This window comes from Drosophila novamexicana, unplaced genomic scaffold, assembly GCF_003285875.2.
Source record: "Drosophila novamexicana strain 15010-1031.04,08,12 unplaced genomic scaffold, DnovRS2.1 tig00001752-arrow-arrow-pilon, whole genome shotgun sequence".
NCBI lineage: Eukaryota > Metazoa > Arthropoda > Insecta > Diptera > Drosophilidae > Drosophila > Drosophila novamexicana.
The window spans coordinates 247,501-270,168 of NW_020824886.1; the positions used below are offsets into that span (position 1 = coordinate 247,501).

The 22,668-nt window shown below is 43.3% G+C and overlaps 4 protein-coding genes across 8 annotated transcripts; 2 read left to right on the plus strand and 2 right to left on the minus strand.

Moving 5' to 3' along the window:
- Positions 1-733: 733 nt before the first annotated feature.
- LOC115768289 (ceramide synthase 6) lies at positions 734-10,818 on the minus strand. Of its 4 annotated transcripts, XR_004018505.1 has the most exons (7): positions 10,369-10,818; positions 3,183-3,303; positions 2,293-2,514; positions 1,889-2,226; positions 1,676-1,820; positions 1,294-1,603; positions 1,031-1,108 (listed from the first exon to the last, which is right to left on the minus strand). XR_004018505.1 is itself a non-coding variant. In XM_030712833.1 (6 exons), exons 1-6 carry the CDS (start codon positions 10,551-10,553, stop codon positions 872-874), a joined length of 1,248 nt encoding a protein of 415 aa, XP_030568693.1. In that variant the 5' UTR covers positions 10,554-10,818; the 3' UTR covers positions 734-871. The 4 variants fall into 4 exon arrangements, 3 of the variants coding, with proteins under 3 accessions (XP_030568693.1, XP_030568692.1, XP_030568694.1); XM_030712833.1 differs by lacking the exon at positions 1,294-1,603 and having other exon boundaries at positions 734-1,108; XM_030712832.1 differs by lacking the exon at positions 1,294-1,603 and having other exon boundaries at positions 734-1,108; positions 1,667-1,820.
- LOC115768290 (josephin-like protein) lies at positions 5,909-6,619 on the plus strand. The gene has a single exon (XM_030712835.1). It carries the CDS (start codon positions 5,994-5,996, stop codon positions 6,567-6,569), a length of 576 nt encoding a protein of 191 aa, XP_030568695.1. The 5' UTR covers positions 5,909-5,993; the 3' UTR covers positions 6,570-6,619.
- An 829-nt stretch (positions 10,819-11,647) lies between the features above and the next one.
- On the plus strand, positions 11,648-20,072 carry LOC115768288 (transcription elongation factor SPT6). The gene is made up of 6 exons (XM_030712831.1): positions 11,648-11,738; positions 11,866-11,950; positions 12,515-12,741; positions 12,805-12,924; positions 12,985-13,139; positions 14,862-20,072. The coding sequence occupies exons 1-6, from the start codon at positions 11,700-11,702 to the stop codon at positions 19,870-19,872; spliced, it is 5,637 nt and encodes a 1,878-aa protein (XP_030568691.1). The 5' UTR covers positions 11,648-11,699; the 3' UTR covers positions 19,873-20,072.
- Positions 20,073-20,453: 381 nt separating this feature from the next.
- On the minus strand, positions 20,454-22,380 carry LOC115768313 (probable cytochrome b5). Of its 2 annotated transcripts, none has more exons than XM_030712861.1 (4): positions 22,167-22,379; positions 22,024-22,112; positions 21,863-21,934; positions 20,454-20,722 (listed from the first exon to the last, which is right to left on the minus strand). In XM_030712861.1, the coding sequence occupies exons 1-4, from the start codon at positions 22,272-22,274 to the stop codon at positions 20,635-20,637; spliced, it is 357 nt and encodes a 118-aa protein (XP_030568721.1). In that variant the 5' UTR covers positions 22,275-22,379; the 3' UTR covers positions 20,454-20,634. The 2 variants fall into 2 exon arrangements, with proteins under 2 accessions (XP_030568721.1, XP_030568720.1); XM_030712860.1 differs by lacking the exon at positions 20,454-20,722 and adding an exon at positions 20,808-20,939 and having other exon boundaries at positions 22,167-22,380.
- Positions 22,381-22,668: the final 288 nt, after the last annotated feature.

A 22,668-nucleotide genomic window follows, 5' to 3' on the forward strand; every position in this document is an offset into this window, starting at 1 on the left:
ATCGATGATCTGGCAACATTGTTGCACTGTTGCGGGAATTCCCTTTCCAGTTGTTTTTTTTTTTTTTTCTGGAAAATGGAAAGTCTTGGTTTGGTTGTTTTCTTGGCGTACATACATTTATTTATTATTTGGGGAAAACGTACAGTTAAAATATTTACAATAGCATTTGAATGTATTTCTTATTCGGTTTGAAATTGTTTTTGTTTTTGTTTTTCTTGTGTAAGCGAATTCGTAGCGAATTTTTATTTATAAATTGTATCATATTCTTTTGCTGTGTTTTTCAACTTTTTCGTTCCAAGCTGTTTGTTGTTATTTCGGTTTTTTTTTTCTTCTGTCATTTACAATAACGGTAATTAATATAACCGTTATTTGCCCTTGCCTAAACTATGCATATATAAAAAAAAAATAATAACTGTTTTTTGCTTGTTTTTTTTTTGTTTTTGTTTTTTGTTGTTTTTGGTTTAACACAAAACTTTGTATAAATAATAATTGTCGCGCTGGTTAGAGACACGTGTTAATTTATTTGAATTTCTAGCTGCGCAGTTTATTCGCATTTTATTCAAATATTTTCTTTGTTTTGTTTTGTTTTTTTTTTTGAGTTAAAAAAAAAAATCAATTTTCTTTTTATAAAATATAAAAAATAATAATTAACATAAAAACGTTCTGAACTGGTTTGGTTTTTGTGTTTGTTTTGTTGCTGTTGCTGTGTTTTTGTTTTTGCTTTTGTTTTTGCTTTTGTTTTTGTTTTGTATTGTTTTTCTTGAATCCTCATTTAACAGTAATCGGCGGCCTGTTAGTTCTTCGGCATTGCCTTCCAATGCAATTCCAAAATCCGCCGACGACTTCCAGCCAACAACAGCTGCGCAACAGTTTAGTTAGCTGCTGTTGTTGTTGTTGTTGTTGTTGCTGCTGCATCGGCCGTGTGATTATTGGCACTGCTGTTGTTGCCCCTCTTGCGCTGGTTCACTCCGCCCGCTGCCGTTGCTGCTGCTGGCGTCGCAGGGTTGCCAGATTTGGTCTTGGTGCGCATCGAGCCGTTGGCCACGCGCACATTCCCTGAACTATCTGTGAGATCCTCACTATCACTGGAACGTATGTCGCCGGACATCTGCAGAAGCACATGAAAGAGAAATGAGTAATGTAATTAGTATAGCACAATTGTTTTATTGCACGCATATTGTTGTTTGGGGGTTATTCTTAAAATGTACACATGAATGTAATGGTATAACAATGAATAGTTATTGCACAATGCACAATTTGAAATTTCTCGTCAAGTCATCAACAGTCGCTCACTCAAACCAACTTCACGTTCTCCAACTTCGGGTTGACACACCACATTCTGTTAACCCTTTTTTTCACTGCTTTGCCCAGCGTTGCCATCCAACATGGAGAGCAGCATTTGATGACGTCACAACTCCTAATATACACACAAATGCAATCTTGGCTAATTACAAGAGCGTTGCCATCCAACATTGTGTATTGCATTTGGTGACGTCACAACTGTTAATATACTCAAGTGCACTGTTAGCTAATAGGAAGAGCTCCCTCTAACTGTTCGTTTCATCGACTGCATACTGTTATATCTCCCATTCATGCGGTTTAACTTATTTTCATTCAAAATGTGAAGGTGTAATGCATTACAAAATGATTGAAGATGAGCACGTACTAAACTTACCAGGCCCTTTTGCAAGGAGTCGACCACAATCTTCAGAATCATATAGGTCCAGATGACGTGCAGCACCAGCAGCATTAACAGCAGCGAATTGAATATATAATAGGCTGGGAACATGGGCAGAATGCGAGGTGCCTCCACAGATGAACTGGAACAAAAACAAAAAAAAGAAACGGTAAACGACGAGCAGCGTGCAATTTTGTGAGGTTATGTCACCTGTAGATAATGCGCGGATAGAAGCCCAGACGTGTAACAATCCAGACAACCGTGAAAATGGCAAAGATCGCATCGCAGACCTTCTGATAGTTGGCATATTTGGTCAATTTGGCAGCCTCAAGGAATATATCCGCACAGTCGTGCACGACCAGCACCAGGGAGCCAACGCGATGCAGGTTGCACACCCAGCTGAGCGACATTAGCAACAGTGTGACCATATGATGTATAAACATTTGCCAGAAATCCTTGCGCTTCACATCGAAAAACTGTGTGGCCGTCAGCGACCAGTAGAACGACATCGATATCATATAATACCACCAGATATCGTTGCTCACCGACTGCAAATGGAAATGCATTTGATTCGAGGCATATTGATTGACCCAACCCATCAATCTATCACTCACCTGATGCGGATAGCCATACCAGCAGGTCTTGACATCCCAGAACCAGGGCTTGTCCCACAGCACTATTACGCCGAATATAAAGCTATACAGATAATACAGGCACCGCCATGTGTTCTCGCAGAACTTCACCAATGTCGACGGTTTGTCCTGGGCGCGACGCAGACGCCACCAGCGCTCGATTTGGCGCTCAGACATGTCCGCCTGCTTGGACAGCGGTGCCAGCTGCGAGGGGCAGATGAAAAAGAAGAAGAAAGGTAATTTATTTAAAAAAAACTGATTGATTGATTGACTGATTGATGTTCACTGTAGAGCTCAAAGCGTGAGAGCTGGGTGCATATATGATATAATTTTCAATTTCGCTCAGTAAGGAAATTTATCTTAAGAACTGATTGATTGATTGATTGACTGATTGATGTTCACTGCAGAGCCCAAAGCGAGAGAGCTGGGGTGCATTAATTTCTCACAGGTAAATACTTTTATATATAATCTTCAATTTCTCTCAGAAAGGAAAATGTATTTTAATAGCTGATTGATTGATTGATTGACTGATTGATGTTCACTGCAGAGCTCAAAGCGTGAGAGCTGGGTGCATAAATTTCTAACAGATGAATAGTTTTTTGATATAATCTTTGATTTCCCTCAGTAAGGAAATTTCATTTAAAAACTGATTGATTGACTGACTGACTGATTGACGTTCACGAGTGCATAAAAATACTTTTTTTGTCATATAAGGTTGCGATTTATCGCATGTTTTAGACTTTTCCTTTTTACGAAACGATTCAATGAAAAGCAGTTTGTCCGGGCAAAGCCGGTTAATGCTGGTTCTACTCATGCTAATCAATTCGTCGAATAGTTGGGTTAGTAATTATTTGATGGAACTCGTTACTCACCCACTTGTGGTCCAAATGCGATGATTTGGCATATGCCAACTCTAATGTAGGAACATTTGCCGCTTTCTTAGGTCTAGAGCTTCGTATGCCCAACGATTTGCCAATCGGAGATATCCAAAAGCTGCAATAAACCGACAACAACAAATTTATAGGGTATATACACGCATATATATATATATCGAAATATGTCTAGTTATTTATTGGAATAGATATGCAATTTGATTATACTATGAGGGCGAATATTTAATCAAACGCGTCTTAACTAACAAGTTGACAGATTAGCGAATACCCTGTAAACAAGCATGTTGTAGTGTAGACTTATCAAATACCCTGCCTGCGAGTGTGAACTGGATAGAAATACTCTGTAAACTGGCAAGATCTGTTTTGAGTATGGAAAATGTTGCAGAGTGGGTAGACTAGCAGATACTCTGTAATCAAGCAAACTATACTTAAAGAGAAGAATGGTAAGCTTCGAGATTCTTTAAAAAGAAGAAGACTAAAGCAGACACTGCTACCAACTCTATAAGTAGGAAGTCAGGACATACCCTGTAATCAAGAAACACATTCTCCTTGAGTAGAAGGACTAGCAGACGCCCTGTAAGCAAACGATCTATCCCTTAGGGCTTATGGTTGAAATATACCCTGCATAAATACAGCCTGCCCACGAGGTAGAGTAGCATCGCCTAGCAGTTGCTCTGTAATCATTCGAAAAATCCAAAATATACCCTGTAACCAAGCAGAATCTCACACGTTAGGACTGAAAGAAATCAAGTAGCCGGAAAAAAAGTAGAAGAACAAAAATGTCTGTAGGTGATGTTGTCGCCAAGCCTGTTTGAAATACCCTGTAATCGCAGAACATAATTCAGCAAGTTCTAGCATACGCTGTTTCTTAAGCTTTGTCTTTGTCGCATTTATTGATAATTTCTGGGGCAGTTAATTGGAGAGCTGATAAAAACGTTTATCTTGAAAACTGTGAAACAATATTTTTAGCTCAATTTAATTACAAACTGAAATTTGGCAACGGCGCACAGAATTGAATTGAACGCAATTTGCAAACCAAACACACAAGAACTTCATTTAGGCACAAAACAATAGAGAATGCGGAACTTGTGCTTGCAGCACATTGACATTCCACATCCAAAAAGCGACATTTGGGCAGGGCCCCGGGCCATACCCTGTCCGGCTGTCTGGCACGTGTGAAGCATGGCAACACTGGACGACAAGTGTTGGCTAGCGGCCGTGCATAAGTAATTAGTGTTGAGCATAGGCGCAGCGCATGGCATTCTAGCTTGGATCTTGGGGCACACGAACGCTTTTCGGAAGTTAATTTGCTAATGAAATCGAAAATATGGCTAGGCCCCAGACAACCCTAGATGATAGACCCCCCCCCCCCCCCCTGCCACCCTCCCTTCCCACTCTCGCACGCTCTCTGATCAAGAGTCGATCGCGTCTGGCATTTTAAATCAATTGGTGGCTTTTGTTTGCATCGTCTTGCTATGCGCACACATTCCTAAAAATAGAATTAAGGAAGCCCATAAATAATTACTTCAAATTATATATATATATTTATTGCCTAACAACCAGGGCCAAAGGGTCGTCGCATGAGTTTTGATTTGCCTTAATTATAATAATTAATTTAACCCAAACAGCGCTGACTCCTCCCCCCTCGAGCTCGACCAAGTTCAAGTTCAAGGGCCAAGCACATAGAAAATATCACAAATCTCAAGTGCCAGGGCCAGGGGCCTGGTCGACTTGAGCATGAGCTACATTATGTATTTGCATTGCCAGTTTTTCACTCATTTTCCACGCCTGATTGTGAATTTCTGTGCACGGGAACATATGAAATTCCACACCCATTCTTTCGCTTTGTATTTCCATTGCCAGTTTTTCACTCATTTTCCACGCATGATTGTGAATTTGTTATAAGCTTTGGCTTCTCTAGACGAGAACATTTGAGAGTCCATAAATTGATGCGTTTTATAAAACGCATGGAATATATTCCACGGTTCGTTTAGGGCACCTTTTCCAAATGCATCCATTCTTTCACTTTGTATTTCCATTGCCAGTTTTTCACTCATTTTCCACGCATGATTGTGAATTTCTGTGCACGGGAACATATGAAATTCCACACCTTTTCCAAATGCATCCATTCTTTCGCTTTGTATTTGCATTACCCATTTTTCACTCATTTTTCACGCATGATTGTGAATTTGTTATAAGCTTTGGCTTCTCTAGACGAGAACATTTGAGAGTCCGAAATGTGATGCGTTTTATATACCACGGTTCGTTAAGGGCGCAACTGCCAAATGTGAGGTATACGTGTTCATATCTAACGACCAGTGTTGGCAAAGCCCTTTTGCAGCTTGTGTGAGGCGCGACGCACTAATATGCCCCGCTCATTGGACGGCAGCGCAGCAGCAGCAGCACCGGCACCAGCAAATGTTTTATTTTCAAATAAATATGGGCTTGCGCCCGCATAAGTACGCAATTCATATGCATGCACGCCCGCCCGCTTCCACATGAATATAAATATATATATGTATATATATATATATTGGTTGCGACAAGCTACGAATTTGTAATGCCCACTTATAGGAAGCGCGTTGAAGCGTGCACTCCAGCCAATAAATATTAAGAAGAACAAATTAATAATAATAATAAGCAGAAGAAAACAAATCTAGTAACAATTTCGTCAAATGACAGTTGACAGAAGAAAGAAATTGAACAAATTGCACGCTACACAACACTAAACAACAGCAAACACCAATACTACTCGATACTTCCGCAGCAGCAGCGCAGCCTCGCTGTTCAATGTCTGCACGAATCTACCACGAACGGCAGGTGGCGCAACTGTGCGCACTGCACGCCCTAAACAATCTGTATCAGCGTCGCAATCTGTTCAGCAAGCAGCAATTGGATGATTACTGTTATGCGCTGACGCCACGCGTCTGGCTGAATCCGCATCGCTCGTGGCTGGGCTGGGGCAATTACGACATCAATGTCATCATGTACGCCGTGCAGCAGCTGAACTGTGAGACAATTTGGTTTGATCGACGCCGTGATCCGCATTGTCTCAATCTGGCCGGGATCTTTGGCTTCATACTGAACATCGGCGTTGCTGTCCGATTTGCCTACTATATAGAATTGCCCGGCGTGCGTAGCCGGCATTGGGTCGCCTTGCGGCGCATCGATGGCAATTATTATAATCTGGACTCGAAGCTGGCGCAGCCGCGTTGCATTGGCAGTGCGCACAAGTTCTTGGATTATCTGCGCCAGCAGCTAAGGCCCGAAAATGATCATGAGCTATTCGTTATTGTGGCGCGGCAGCGGGCAGAGCAGCAGTGTTGGCTAATGCCCGAGTATCGGCTCATGCAGGAAAGCGAGTAATCACACACACACACACACACACACACACACGCCCCTAGGTTTGCAATAAACATTTTTACTTTGGCAACGATAACAACAGTTTATACGCGTATAACAGTTGTTGCCGTTAGCATTCGCTGTGCGTGCAGGTAATTACAGTTACGTACATGCATACATGTATACATGTATACTATAAATGTGCATGTGTGTGCGTCTTCAGCTTATGCCAATTTAGCTTTTTTTTTTAGCGGTCAATCTGGCTTGCTTTTGAAATACCAGATATATAATGTGTATAGGATATAATCAAGGGCTGTGCAAAAAGAATACTCCTAATCAATGTAGCAAATCGAATGGAAGCATTATCCATATATATATATTATCTATTGACTAAGCCTTTTAGGGCACATGAAATACAAGATAAGATTCAAGTAGTATATATATGTATATATCTCTGCAATAGAATGTGTCAGCGATTTTAAGGAGCACTTCTCCACTTAATTTTGCTATTTGTAGCAGTATTTTTTTTTTTTTTTTTTAGCTATTTTTCGTTAGTTCTCAACACTGGCTTAACGAAGCGAATGCAACCACTCGATTAGCAATTAACGATAAATGCCATAATTAATTTGAATTAATGTCAAACGCAAATGCATGTTTTGATATGCATTTAAATACGTTTGTTTTGTACATCAAAGCGACCAAAATTATGGCTAGAGTCCGGCAAATGGCGCTGTTATCAGCACATGCACAACAACAGAGCAGAGTGTTGCCATTTCGGCAAATTACAGCGTGTGCGTGTGTGTGTGTGTACAAAAGAAATGAGAGAGAGAGAGAGAGAGAGAGAGAGGGAGTAAAACATTCGCTTGTTAATGATAATTCAACACGCAAACGATTGGACGATACAGTACGAAAAAGTAAACACATTAAAATACTGTACATAAGTACGATGACGATGACGCATGCTCTTTAACATAAACCTTGGACAGTGTCATTCGAGCATTTTTGCGGCGATAACAAGATCAACAGATGAATTCGCTGCACTAACTAAGCCGACTGTTATCTTGCGCTGTTAAACAGCTGACTTGAAACCACAATAACAGCAGCAGCAGCGGCAGCCAACAACAACAACAGCAGCCATGCTGTTAATTGCCGTTTAACATATTTTTCAAAGCGCCCGCTTAATGCGTGCGTGCGTGTGTGTGTGTGCGTGCGTTGCCGGCGGGCTTCTGTCTGCGTAAAGCACGTGCACTTTTCGGCCTTTCGCTTGGCCAAACGGTAGGCAATAAACCAGTAAAGAAAATAAAAAAAAACTAGTTTGGATTAACGACAACAAACAATACAATAGCCAATTGTAAACTGTACATGTATGCATGTATGTGTGCGCATGTGTTCATTCTTGGAAGTGCGCGAAATGTCTATGGAGAAACTGCAGTTCAAGCACACGCACAGACAAATTGCATATGTGTGTGTGTGTGTGTGTGTGAAAATGAACTCTTAATTTGATAGCATTGGGCTGGCTGGCCGCACACGTTATGTGAGGGTCGTCTGATACGTAATCGCAAGAAATAAACAAATACACATATAATTTACACACACATACACATATGCATATATATACACGCACCTCTGCACATATATAATAATCGCATGTTGTATGTTATGTGTTTGAATGGAATTGTTTCTGTTTCTTTTTTTCTTCTTTTATAGCATTCCAGTGTGCGTCCAATTTGGAAAATCTAACCAGACTTGCTACGAATGGAACGGAACTGAGTCACAGCCTTTCACAGCACTGACTCAAGCTGACACACACACACATGCACCACCCACACGATGTTACGTATGTATGTATGTATGTGTAACGTAATCGCAGATAGCAGCGCGCATTATCAAATTTGTATTCAACTTTTACGTAAATCTTGCGCGCAAATCTTATCAACAAATGCTCAAGCTGTGCGAACGAGTGTGGATTCTTGTTGTTGTTGCTGTCGATGCCACACGCAAACACACACACACACACACACAGCTAATTTGTTGGCGACCCTGAAAGCCAATTCTTGTTTCCGAAACTCTGAAAATCAAAAAACCAGTCAACCCTGACAAACATTTATGTTATAGTTCAATAGAAGCGTCCACAAGAAATTCACTTTGTGACGTCGAACGCTTAACAAAAGGCAATAAAAAAAACAAAAATATATTGGAATTGCGGAATGGAACGCAGTGCAGGTGTGCCTTGCCCCATTTGCCCAATTACATGTGTGTGTGTGTGTGCACAAATTCACGTGAACATTTGTAATTATGTTAATTACAACATGCGAAATGCACGCAACACACACACACACACACATGCCGCGAGTTGTAAGTGTGTGTGTGTGTGTGTGTGTGTTAGCTTTGCGCTAAGCAAATGTAAGGTTAATTGGCCCAAAAAAGCAGCACAGTGTGCCCAGCTGTGCAGCTCTACTGCACAGTGTGCTGAATGCTGCAGAAAAACAAAAACAAAAAACCAAATATGATAAGAGCCCTTATCAAAAGCCTTGCTGGAAAACACCTTCGCAGCATTATGCATTTCGTTGGAATTCAATTGACTCACATGAGCCCAAATATGACTAATGCGAGGCATATCGCATTTATTGCAAATTAGTTGTTCGTGACAGTTTTTTCTTTTTTTTTAGTACTGCAATCGCTTTTTTGCATGTCAGTATCAAAAGAATCGCATAGAATTTCCATCTTCAACTCATTCGCACGCTAGCAAATTAATTTAATTTGTGTGTGTGTTATTTTTTCCAATTTCCCAAGAATAAACGAAAAACAGCAGATTGAATTATGCGAAAAAAAAAAAAAACAAAACAGCAAGGGACAAGTTTTTTTTGTTATAAGAAAAGGTATTATTTTAAATATGTTTTGCATTGAATCTTATGTCAGAATTGTCATGCTGATATTTTGAGACTTTTTCAAAAGGACGCAGACCACTGTTCGGCACACACACACACACACACTTGTGAGAAAAAAGCATTTGCAGGGCGCCGTTGACTTTGCTGTTATTGTTATGCTTGTGTTTGTTTAGTGCATACAAGTAAACAAATAGCATTTATTATTATTATTCTATTTTCTTCTTCTTCTTTTTGTAAACTAAACAATTAGTAAGCGCTGTGCGCGGTACGGACACCGCAGAGCAGATCGGCTGCGCTCTCATATTTGTATTTGTGCATTTGTGGGAAATTGAGATTCCAATGGAACGCGACGTCGACGTCGACGCCGCTGCTGTTGTTGTTGTTGTTGAAATTGAAGAAGTGGATGAAGGAAAACAAAGTTGCAAGGCGTTGGCAAAGGGAGGGTAACACACGCACGCACACACACACACGCACAGCAGAATACATACAATGTTGGGCGTTTCCACATGAGGTTATGTTTGGCTTAAAAGAGCAAAAATATCAAAAAAAAAAAAAAATGTATGTGTATGCGTATGTATGTACGTGTTTGCGGCGGCGGCGTCAGCTTACTGTACATTGCACAGCATGCATACGCACACAAGCAAACAAAACGAGCGTGTGCCTGTGTGCCGTGTAGGTGTGCCTGTGTGCACAATGCCAGTGCTTGAAAACGGCGCGGTCAATGGGAACATTTACAGTAAAATAAACCAGCACACACACACACACACACACACACACAAGCCTAAACGCCGCATAAGTTTAATGAATTGCAGCGACGCTGGAAAACGCTAAAACAAAAAAAAAAAGGGCGTATATACACACATGTAGATAATAACTGTAAGTTGAAATATGACTGTGCATGTGTGTATGTTCGAAATGAATTTTCATTTACTCACCGCTCCAATGTGTAACGCACCAGCATAACGACAGCGGCCAATGGAATTGGCCAAATCAAATCCCGATAGTTGGCGTGCACAACATCTGGACGGGAGCCGGGCGCTATATCCGCCCATGTTGTATTTGGCGGCAGCCAAATGTGCGTACTCCAAAATGCATCCGTGACTTTATTGATTATGTCCATGCTGGCCAGCTTTGATTTCTCTGCGTGATAACTGTTTCTGGTTTCGTCTTACTGCTGCCTCCTGTCCTTCTTTACTGTTTTTTTTTTTTTTTGTTCCCCACAGGGCGGCGTTGAATTAACAGGAATTTCTATTTGAGTTTAGTTAGATGTTGCGGCGGCTTGCTCTGTTGAGCTGTTTATTTGCTGGCGTTTCTGTTTGAATTCTTTTTTTGTTGTTTGGCCTGACTTCTGATTGATTTGTTGCTTTTGTGTTCTTCTTCTTTCTTTTTTTGCCTAGTGCTTTTTCATACTTTTTTGGTATGCCGTCGTCGTTGTCAGTTATATGTACATATATGTTACGTATACATAGCTATATATTTGTGTGTGTCCATGTGCGGATTTTGCATTCACATTAATTTATGGAAAAAAAAAAAACAAGAAATTAAATAAAATCCACCACGCGTTGCGAGTGGCAAGCACACAAGCACTTCTGTACACACACACACATACACACACACCAACGCACGCTGAGAACTAACCGCCGAAAATGACAAGCACAGTGGTCGCCGTTGCCGGACTCACAGGAAACTAGGCTGCGTGCAGAACACTTAAAATATCAGAGTTAACCGAACTGTTACGTTAAGCTTAACCGTATTAGAAACAACAAAAAAATTGGAATTAGATGAATAATAATAAACTATATATATATATAGATATATGTATATAGAGATAGATATATGAAGCGCGCACACACGAACCGCTTATTTATTATTATCGAGTGGATGGTTCGTTCTTGCTACCCGCTTGACAGCATTGCCAACACTGTGACAAAAGTTGTCAGTACTTGGGGCACATGATGATTTGTGAGCAAATAGGACTGTTATGCTCTACATGGGTTTAGGGATGTGTAAAATGCCCGCTCTTACACGACTGCCCATGCATATCGCATGCGGCATTTTATGTGTCATATCGATAACATCAAATGCAACCCTCAGCGCATTGACAGAGCTGCATGCATTTAACAACACTGCTGCACACTGTTTTTGACATTTGTGCTTCTTCATCATTGCGTTTTTTTTTATTGTGACACTGCAAGCGACATTTATTGTGTGTTAATTTTAGTTAAATTCGTTTTTAGCATATAATTTAGTTATTTAATTTATTACAATGGCTGAATTTCTGGACTCGGAAGCCGCTGAATCCGAGGTATGTCTCTATGCACATTTTCCAAGCGCGCAAAATGCGATACGCGCTCCGTTGTAGGGGCGCGTGTGTGTGTGTGTGTGTACATATATGTATATGTATATGTATTGCATTTTCTTTTCGTCTGCAGGATGAGGAAGAATTGGATGTGCACGAACGGAAAAAACTAAAAAAGCTTAAAGCCGCTGTGTCCGACAGCAGCGAGGAAGAGGAAGGTGCGTATCCAAATCCATAAATCCCGCCCAATTCCACAAATAATACGCCAAAACCACAATTCTTTGTATATGAACCCGTCGGCCACATTTACCTGGCATATTCCCGGTTTATGCCCCATTGGAGCCCCCCTGGGCTCAGTTTGCGTGTCTGTCTGCGTGTGTATCTTGGCCTGGACAATTGCGAAGCTAGTTTTTCCGGCCAGGGCAGGTGTCTGCCATTTGTTTACAACTTTGAGGTTATGTGCGTGTTTTTTTTTTTTTTTTTTTTTAGGGTATACAAGGGTATTTGCACTAGGTCACAAAATGTACAACGCACACATATAAAATGTATATATACACTTGCATGCGAGTTGTTGTCCAATTCACTTCCGTCTTCCGTTTGCTGCGGCATAGTGTATTAGGCATATATTTAATTAATCAATAGCAAGTTTTATTTATAAAACGCGGCGCAATGCAATTTATTGATTTTTCAATTATGAGCTGCAGAAATAAAAGCATCTTCAGCTTCTTAAATCTATATTTCTTCGATGTATATCAATATTAAACATTTGAAACTTGCTGCAGATGATGAGGAGCGTTTGCGTGAGGAGCTCAAGGATCTGATTGACGACAATCCCATTGAGGAGGATGATGCCAGCGAGAATGATTCGGACACGGGCAGCGGTGGCGATGAGGATGGCGGCAGCGGCAAGAAGCGTAAAAAGCATGAGGACGATGATCTGGACGATCGTCTGGAGGACGACGATTACGATCTGATCGAGGAGAATCTGGGCGTTAAAGTCGAACGACGCGTAAGTCCCAACCGTTAAGTGTCCCGATCGCCTCACAACTATTTCCAATTTTCTATTGTCTAGAAACGTTTTAAGCGCCTGCGACGCATTCACGACAACGAAAGCGATGGCGAGGAGCAGCACGTGGACGAGGGACTCGCGCGCGAACAAATCGCCGAGCAGCTATTCGATGAGAACGATGACGTAAGCACATACTGCCCGGATAATAGCTTGAACTAAATCCACATTTATTTCAATATACAGCAAAGCATCGAGAGACGCAGCGAGCGCAGCATCCGGGAGGCGGACACCTTCGATGACGAGGACAGCGAATCGGATGCCGATGATTTTATTGTGGACGACAACGGTCGTCCCATTGCCGAGAAGAAAAAGAAACGTCGACCCATCTTCACAGATGCGTAAGTACAGCCAAACTCTGCGATTCAAATCCTTGGCCCAATAAGCACATACAACTAGGTAGATTATGTTCGAGCTTCGAGTAAATCATCTTCAGCTTCTTGTATCTGCATTTCGTACTCTCTGATGCCAGCTCTTGACCAACTCTTATATATTCCCAAATGAAATCTTAAAGGAAATTTTAAAGTACACAAAAGTCGCCTTAACATGTTTTTCAATTCACATTTCCCAAAAGCCAATAAGCATAAAGCTTTATCCAAAAAGTTCAACAATAATTTCAATATTCTCAATGTGTGGCAAAATGTTTTGCATAACTTTGAAGATCTTCGCATATACCAAAAAAAGGCCTTAGCCGCAAATCGATATTTATCGATTTCAAGCAATTTTACATTTATTTTCCAATATTTTCCAACTCATTTTGTTTTGCTTTTGCAAAAAGTTTTATTATTTGTCGTCCATATCCAAAAATCGTTTCGGCTTAAAAGTGAAAAACAAATCGATTTCCGATTTGTTATCGTTTTGCTAAATCGATTTCGGATACGCATCTATTTTTCGTTTTCCCAAAAGTTTGTTCGTAATCGAAATTAAGGAAAAGCTCGCGTAGCTCTTATGGACTAAGATATTGACTCGGATCTCTGATCAATTGTGAATATGCCAAAAAAATGCATTTTTTTACCAATTCATAAGCTTACAATCGGTGCAGGGTATATAGGTTATCTATTGATTGATTGATTGATTGATGGACTTAAAAGCTTTATCCATCAAGGACTTTTAATATTGATATTGATTAATATTGATTGTTTAATAATATAATAGCACATACAGTTTTTTAGTTAATTGATGCAAATGTTCTTGTTCTTTTTCATTTGATTGATTGAATACACAATTGATTGACTTACTTAAAGCAATTAATTCAATCAATGTTATTATAAAAAACAGTTCGCATAGTTTAGCAAATGGCCCTTTTGATTAGCTGCACTTTGTTTGGTTTTTAGAAAACTAGCGCAATAAACAATCGATTGATTGATATGAATTGATTGATTGAATGTTTTGCTTATCAAGAAATATATGAATTAAAAGATAATATATTATAGATTGTAAAATAAAGTCATGAATGGATATGCATATATGCTCTATATTGAGGTTCTGTAGCTACATTACGTTTGATTGATGGCTTATTGATTGATTGATTGACTTGATTGCAACATAAATCATAAAAATGAATATAGTATAAATTTCTGCATGAGGACTAATTGATATTAGAAAAGTTGTGTAGTCGTTTGATTGATTTATAATTGATTGATTGATTGAATGTTTTGTTTATCAAGGCATATTCGAATTTGAATAGAACATATAATAAAAAATATTTGAAAATAAAGACATGGATCCAATGTATAGACTCTTTATTTGGCTTCTATAGCTACATGTCGCTTGATTGATGGCTTGTTGATTGATTGATTGACTTAATTGCGATATCAATAAAAAAAAAATGAATGAAGAATATATTGTGCATTGATACGATTGCAGACTTTATGTTAGCAAAGTTGTGTAATTAATCGTTTGATTGATTGCTGACTGATTGATTGATTGATTGATTGAATGTTTTGCTTACATAAAATGGGACTAATTGATAGGATTTTAGACTTTATACTGGCAAAGCTGCGTAATAAATCGTTTGATTGACTGATTGATTGATTGAATGTTTTCTCTTCACAAACGCACAGCTCACTGCAGGAGGGTCAGGATATATTTGGCGTTGACTTTGACTATGATGATTTCTACAAGCCCGAGGAGGATGAGTACGAGGAGGAGTCCGAGGGCGATGAATACGATGAGGATCTGTTGGGCGGCGATGATTTTCGTGCGGCTAAAAAGAAGAAATCACCGAAAAAGAAGGCAATCAAAAAGACAATCTTCGATATATACGAGCCAAGCGAACTGAAGCGCGGCCATTTCACCGACTTGGACAATGAGATACGCAAAACGGATATACCGGAACGCATGCAGCTGCGCCAGGTGCCGGTGACTGCGGTGCCGGAGGGCTCCCATGAGCTGGACGACGAGGCCAATTGGATATATCGTTTCGCCTTCTGCAAACAGACCGTATCCGAGCAGGAGAAGGCCGACAATCGCGAAAAGATGCGCAAACCGCCGACGGCTGTCAATAAAATCAAACAAACATTGGAGTTCATACGCAATCAACAGCTGGAGGTGCCCTTTATAGCATTCTATCGCAAGGAGTATGTGAAGCCCGAGCTGAACATCGATGATCTGTGGAAGGTGTACTACTATGATGAGCGCTGGTGCCAGCTCAACGAGCGCAAAAAGAAGCTAAAGCAACTGTTCGAGAAGATGCGACAATTCCAGCTGGAAACCCTGTGCGCCGATCCCGACAAGCCGCTGCCGGACGATGTGCGTCTAATGTTGGACAGCGATTTTGAGCGTCTCAACGATGTTCAGTCCATGGAGGAGCTGAAGGATGTGCACATGTACTTTCTGCTCAACTACTCGCACGAGCTGCCCAAAATGCAGGCCGAGCTGCGACGCAAACAGCTGCAGGAGAAACGCGAGCAACGTGCTCGCCGTCAGGCAGCGGCCAGCGCGGGCAGCGACGGCGAGACAAACGGCCCGGATACAATTGTGCCCGATAAGCCGGACAATAGCGTTGAGCTGGACGAGGCTGAGGAACTGGAACTGGCCGCCGATGAGCAGCTCAAGCAGGCGCCCAATAGCAGTCCATATGCGGTGTTCCGCAAGGCGGGCATCTGTGGCTTTGCCAAGCATTTTGGGCTGACGCCCGAACAATTTGCAGAGAATCTGCGCGACAATTATCAGCGCAACGAGGTCAACCAGGAGAGCCTCAGTCCCACAGAGATGGCCAAGCAGTATTTGTCGCCGCGCTTCATGACCGTCGACGAGGTGCTGCATGCTGCCAAATATGTTGTTGCACGCCAGCTGGCGCAGGAGCCGCTCCTACGCAAGACCATGCGCGAGGTGTACTTCGATAGGGCACGGCTCAATATACGTCCCACCAAGAACGGCATGGTGCTGATCGATGAGAATTCGCCCGTCTATTCAATGAAATATGTGGCCAAAAAACCGGTCGGTGATCTCTTTGGTGATCAGTTCATAAAGCTGCTCATGGCCGAGGAGGAGAAACTGCTGGAGATCAAATTTCTCGACGAATTCGAGGGTAATGCCAATGCGAACGGGCCGCCCGGCGATTATGTGACCGAGGCGACGCAGCTCTATCATCTGGATCAGTTTGCCAAGAATGTGCTTGAATGGAATGCGTTGCGTGCCGAATGCGTGCAGCTGGCCTTAAAGAAGTGGGTCATACCCGATCTGATCAAGGAGCTGCGCGCCACACTGCACGAGGAGGCGCAACAGTTTGTGCTGCGCTCCTGCATAGCCAAGCTCTACAAATGGCTCAAGGTGGCGCCCTACAAGCCGGAGATGCCGCAGCATCACAATTTCGAAGAGTGGAGCACGCTGCGCGGCATTCGTGCCATGGGCCTGGCCTACGATCCGGATCAATCGGTGGCTGCGTTCTGTGCAATTGCCAGCCCGGAGGGCGACATCTCTGACTATTTGCGGCTGCCGAGCATACTGAAGCGCAAGAACTCGTACAATGCCGAGGAGAAGGCCCAGAAGCTGGCCGATCTGCGCAAGCTGTGCGATTTCATCAAGCTAAAGAAGCCGCACGTGATTGTGATTGGCGCCGAATCGCGCGATGCACAAATGATACAGACGGACATACGTGAGATACTGAAGGATCTGGAGGCGAACGAACAATTTCCGCCCATCGAGGTGGAGATCATTGACAACGAGCTGGCCAAGATCTATGCCAACTCCAAGAAGGGCGAATCCGATTTCAAAGAATATCCGCCGCTGCTCAAACAGGCCGCTTCGCTGGCACGCAAAATGCAGGATCCGCTGGTGGAATATTCGCAATTGTGCGATGCCGACGACGAGATACTCTGCCTGCGCTATCATCCGCTGCAGGAGCGTGTGCCGCGCGAGCTGCTGCTCGAACAGCTCAGCCTGGAGTTTATCAATCGCACCAGCGAAGTCGGTCTCGACATCAATCTGATGGTGCAGAATTCGCGTACGGTCAATCTGTTGCAGTATATATGCGGTCTGGGTCCGCGCAAGGGTCAGGCGCTGCTCAAGCTGCTCAAGCAGAGCAATCAGCGGCTGGAGAATCGCACACAGCTGGTGACCGTCTGTCATCTGGGGCCGAAGGTGTTCATCAATTGCAGCGGCTTCATCAAAATCGATACCAGTTCGCTGGGCGACAGCACGGAGGCGTATGTTGAGGTGCTGGACGGATCGCGTGTACATCCGGAGACCTATGAATGGGCACGCAAAATGGCCATCGATGCCATGGAGTACGATGACGAGGAGACAAATCCTGCGGGTGCACTCGAAGAGATATTGGAATCACCGGAAAGACTCAAAGATTTGGATCTGGATGCATTTGCCGTCGAATTGGAACGTCAGGGTTTCGGTAGCAAAAGCATCACACTCTACGATATACGCAACGAGCTGAGCTGCCTCTACAAGGATTATCGTTCCGCCTATATGAAACCCAGCGCCGAGGAGCTCTTCGATATGCTGACCAAGGAGACGCCCGATTCGTTCTATGTGGGCAAATGTGTTACGGCCATGGTCACGGGCTTCACATATCGCCGGCCGCAGGGCGAGCAGCTGGACAATGCGAATCCGGTGCGCATCGATGATTCGGATAGCTGGCAGTGTCCGTTCTGTCATAAGGATGATTTTCCGGAACTGTCCGATGTTTGGAATCATTTCGATGACAACAATTGTCCGGGTCAGGCGTCCGGTGTGCGTGTCCGGCTCGAGAATGGTTTGCCCGGCTTTATACACATCAAGAATCTGTCCGATAAACAGGTACGCAATCCGGAGGAGCGTGTCCGTGTCTCCCAGATGATACATGTGCGCATCATTAAGATCGATATCGATCGCTTCTCCGTCGACTGCAGCTCCAAGTCGGCCGACCTTAAGGACGTGAACAACGAATGGCGACCGAGACGCGATGCCTTCTATGATTTTGTCACCGAGGAGCTGGACAATCGCAAGGTGACAGATGCCAAGGCGAAGGCCATGAAACGCAAGACATATGCACGACGCGTTATTGCCCATCCGAGTTTCTTTAACAAATCGTATGCGGAGGTAATTGCCATGCTGGCCGAGGCGGATCAGGGCGAGGTGGCGCTGCGTCCCAGCAGCAAGTCCAAGGATCATTTGACGGCCACCTGGAAAGTGACCGATGACATTTTCCAGCACATCGATGTGCGCGAGGAGGGCAAAGAGAATGAGTACAGTCTGGGTCGCAGTCTATGGATTGGCACCGAGGAGTTCGAGGATCTTGACGAGATCATTGCGCGACACATCAATCCCATGGCACTGGCGGCACGCGAACTGCTTCAATACAAATACTATAAGCCCAATACGGCGCCGGCGAATGTCAATGAGCGCGACTTCATGGAGCAGCTGTTGCGCGACGAGAAGGCCCGTGACCCAAAGAAGATACACTACTTTTTTACCGCCTCGAAGAGCATGCCCGGCAAATTTCTGCTCTCGTACCTGCCCAAGACAAAGGTGCGCCACGAGTATGTTACCGTTATGCCCGAGGGCTATCGGTTTCGTGGCCAAATCTTTGATACAGTCAGCAGTCTATTGCGCTGGTTCAAGGAGCACTGGCTCGATCCGACTGCTGGCATGTCCAGCATGTCAGCCAGTGCCACGCCCGCCAGCAATACGCCCACAAGCATGATGCGACCACCGCCCACATCTTCACTTAGCTCCTTAGGTGGAGCAGCTGGCATTGGCGCATTCAGCAGCTCCGGCAGCATCTCGGGCGGCACGCCGCGCAGCGGCATCAGCAGCAGCGATATGCGCACCTCGAGCGCCTACTCCGTAACGCATTCCATTGGCGGCGGCGGCGCCGCCGCCGGCATGCCCATTAATGCCGCCGGAATCGGGCATTACGGCAGCGGCAGCACGCCAACATTTGGGGCGCACATCAATACGCCGTATACGCCCAGCGGCCAGACACCGTTCATGACGCCATATACGCCGCACGCAACACAAACGCCACGCTATGGCCACAATGTGCCCAGCCCCAGTTCACAGTCGAGCAGCAGCCGGGGGCATCATTACGGCGGCACGCCACGCTTCTATGACATGGCCGGAGGCGGCAATGCCTATAACAGCGCCAGCCTCTATCAGCAGCCACATCCGCACCAGCATCATGCGCATCCACATGCACATCCACATCATCACCAGCAGCAGCAGCAGCAGCAACAGCAGCAGCAGCAGCAACAGCATCTGCAGCAACGTGCCAAAGAGAACCTCGACTGGCAGCTGGCCAATGATTCCTGGGCGCGTCGCAAGCCCCAACATCAAACCCAGCAACAACAACAACAACAACATCATGCACAGCAACAACAAGGACAACAACTGGGCCTGGCCATGAGCCTGGGCCTAAGCTTGCCCAGCGCTGGCTATGGCGGCGCCGGCTCCACGCCCACAAATGAATATCATACGAGCAGCGCCAGTCGTGCTGGCATCGCCTTGGGCACGGGCAGCGGCGGCGGCGTCGGCGTCTCCTCCTCATCCAAGTCGTCGGTGCGCAGCACGCCGCGCACAAACACATCGCCGCACTCCATGAACCTGGGCGACTCGACGCCCCTCTACGATGAGAATTAGGACTCGCATGTGCGTGTGCGTGTGTGTGTGTGTGTGCGCGTGTGTGTGTGTGCATTGATCTGGATTTAATTATATATATATATATATATATACATAAGTAATAAGTATATTACTCTGTACACTCACAAGTTAAGCAAACGGAAACTCAACGCAAACCCTAAGCATTAAAAAGCATTAATAAAATAAATACACAACAAAAAGATTAATTCAAATTTCCATAACATTTGTCAGTTATGTGCAACATAACATTCTCATTTCATGTTAACAATTTACATTTTAAATTAACATAACATTCTCCCTGCATGTTAACATTTGCCCTTTAAATTAACGTAACATTCTCTTTGAATTTTAACATAACATTCTGCTTTCATGTTAACATAACATTTGCATTGTTACGCTTAACAGTCGATTGTGGCTTGCTAGCGTATCCTGCAAGAGAAATTCCCTCAAAAATTCCCTTTTAACAAATTGCCCAAATGGGCTTTTTTTGAATTAGAGGGAGATAGCTTATCAATATCTATGCAGCTGATGAATGTGAGAGCGGGACAGAGAATCAAAATTAATAACACATTTAATTTGCGTCCGTTTTATAAAAATTGTTCTATTTGCGAGTTTACAGGTTTTTAATATCAACGTTCTTTACAAAATTACAATATCAAAAAGACCGTTTTTTTTTTTTAACTATTTTTTGTTTGTTTAGCTTATCAAACGCATCGCACGGAATGAAGTTGAGTGGTTGCCGGTTCGAATCCTGTTGCACAACTAATTCTTGGCCGTTGCATACTTGAAGGCGTATATGAGGGCCACGCCCAGCAGAATGCCGCCCACGGCCAGTCCGATTTCCCGGCAACTGTTGCGACAAAAACAAAGCACATTATCATATATATAAAATATGCATATATAGACAACATAAAAGAAACAAGGGGTGTGGGGGAGGGGGGGGGGTAATTGTGTTCGAGTTGGATTAATGCAAGATGCAACATTGTTTGGGCGTGGCAGGCTCATAACTGGCGCTAGCATTCGCATTCGCATTGTCAGTGGCATCGGCATTGGCAGTGGGCGTGGCACTAATTAAACCAAAGAGAATATCAAAATAAAAACTGATCAGAGAGAGAGAGAGAGAGGGAGACAGTTGTCGTGCTTGCATGATGTGCTTCGTGTTGAGATGTCGAGCATTGATAAGATGCAGCTACTAATACATACATATACACACATACGCACATACGCACCTACACATACATGCATGTAAGAGAAGCCAGCTATGCTCAAAGCAAATGCTCTGCTATCTTCCAGACAGTGTTGGATTACGCTGAACACATTGGAAATGAAGACGGCGAAATAACATTTAGAAGCAGCCCGTATATGTTAACATCGCTTTAAGCACGCCGCTGTCCGTCTATTTTGCACTGTTATATCAAATTGAAACTCTCCCTTGCGCTGTTAGGCAGTCTAACAGAGTCGTGTCAGTTTGTCTGCACGAGCTCTGTAACATGAATGTTATCTACATGTATGTATATTGGTGCGTTTGTGTGTGTGTTATTGTGCATATTTAATTTCGATTTGACAATTTGTTATTAATTTACATGCTGAATTGAGTTGTTGATCAGCTTTTGTAGAATTTCACTTTGGTGCTGGTGAAGGATTTGAAGCTTGTAAATAGAATATACCCGATTAGCAAATCATAGCATGCAGAGTATACGAGAATTATGTTAGGTTAAGGACGAACTGTTAATTCAAATGGATTCAATTGGATTCTGTTGCTGATCGCGCTCTAATTGGAAAACCGGTTCCAGTTGCAGCTGACGCGGGCCATGCTGCCTTTTAATTCGATAATGATGTTGCTCATGATGATGTTCTTGATGATCATGCTGTTGCATGCACACACAATCATAATGATGCACATGCTCATATTACGCTCCGTTTGCCACAAAGCGGACGCCAATTTGTTCGATTGATTGTTGAAATGTTTCTGTTAATCGGCAAAACTCACCTGACGGCCGATTTCTTCTTCTTAATATCGCAGGCCGCCAAATTGCCAATAAGAAACTTCTTCATAATCTGACTGAAAGAGACAGCGTGAGAGAGTGAGAGAGAGAGAGACGTAGCGAGTGAGAGGGGGCGGAGAAATTGAACAGCTGCTTGAGAGCTTACCGCGCCTCCTGGCTGTGGCCCACATCGATGAACTCCTTGGTGCCATCACGTCCAGCCACAGATTTCAATGAATCCTCGCCGCCCGGATGCTGTAAGCATATTATTTCTAAATTCTTTGATTTTCGGCTCAATTTGCAACTCACCTCTTTCAGAAACTTGGTCAGATCGTAGACTTTGTCCTCGATTATAACCCACAAATCGTTGGGTTTGTTGTGCTTCTTCACCTCGGCCAAGCTGATTTCCTTGCTCATTCTGCACACTACGCAACACCAAATACACTACAAAATAACAAAAGAAATATATATCGAAATTTTTTCGGTGCAACAAGCTTGTGTGCGTGTGTGTAGTGTTTGTGAATTTAACTTCGAAAACAGCTGTTGTCAGTGATGACAGCACGTCAATATATCGATTATTGTGCCGACTGCTCAATATCGATTCTTTGCTTGAGTACATTCTGCTAGCTGAGCTATGTGACCGTTTGCGTGTTTGTTGTTGGTTAACAGAACTGCAGAAACTGCTTCATATGTTACACGCCTGTTAGAATGTATGTTATCATATCGCAACAATATGTTTGCAGTCTGTTGTTGCTAACATAACAGAATTTCCCCTTCTCACAACGACGAATTTTTTGAACACGGCCATCGC

Bases quoted from the DNA above. Each gene is read 5' to 3' on its own strand.
- LOC115768290 (XM_030712835.1), top strand. From the start codon at position 5,994: ATGTCTGCACGAATCTACCACGAACGGCAGGTGGCGCAACTGTGCGCA.
- LOC115768289 (XM_030712832.1), bottom strand. From the start codon at position 10,553: ATGGACATAATCAATAAAGTCACGGATGCATTTTGGAGTACGCACATT. The intron at 3,304-10,368 runs GTGAGTAAATGA...GGTTTATTGCAG, and splicing joins GTGCGTTACACATTGGAGCG to CTTTTGGATATCTCCGATTG. The intron at 1,821-1,888 runs GTGACATAACCT...TTTTTGTTCCAG, and splicing joins TATCCGCGCATTATCTACAG to TTCATCTGTGGAGGCACCTC.
- LOC115768288 (XM_030712831.1), top strand. From the start codon at position 11,700: ATGGCTGAATTTCTGGACTCGGAAGCCGCTGAATCCGAG. The intron at 12,742-12,804 runs GTAAGTCCCAAC...TCTATTGTCTAG, and splicing joins GCGTTAAAGTCGAACGACGC to AAACGTTTTAAGCGCCTGCG. The intron at 13,140-14,861 runs GTAAGTACAGCC...ACAAACGCACAG, and splicing joins CGACCCATCTTCACAGATGC to CTCACTGCAGGAGGGTCAGG.
- LOC115768313 (XM_030712860.1), bottom strand. From the start codon at position 22,274: ATGAGCAAGGAAATCAGCTTGGCCGAGGTGAAGAAGCACAACAAACCC. The intron at 22,113-22,166 runs GTGAGTTGCAAA...ATATGCTTACAG, and splicing joins TGACCAAGTTTCTGAAAGAG to CATCCGGGCGGCGAGGATTC. The intron at 20,940-21,862 runs GTGAGTTTTGCC...TGGTTTAATTAG, and splicing joins AAGAAGAAATCGGCCGTCAG to TGCCACGCCCACTGCCAATG.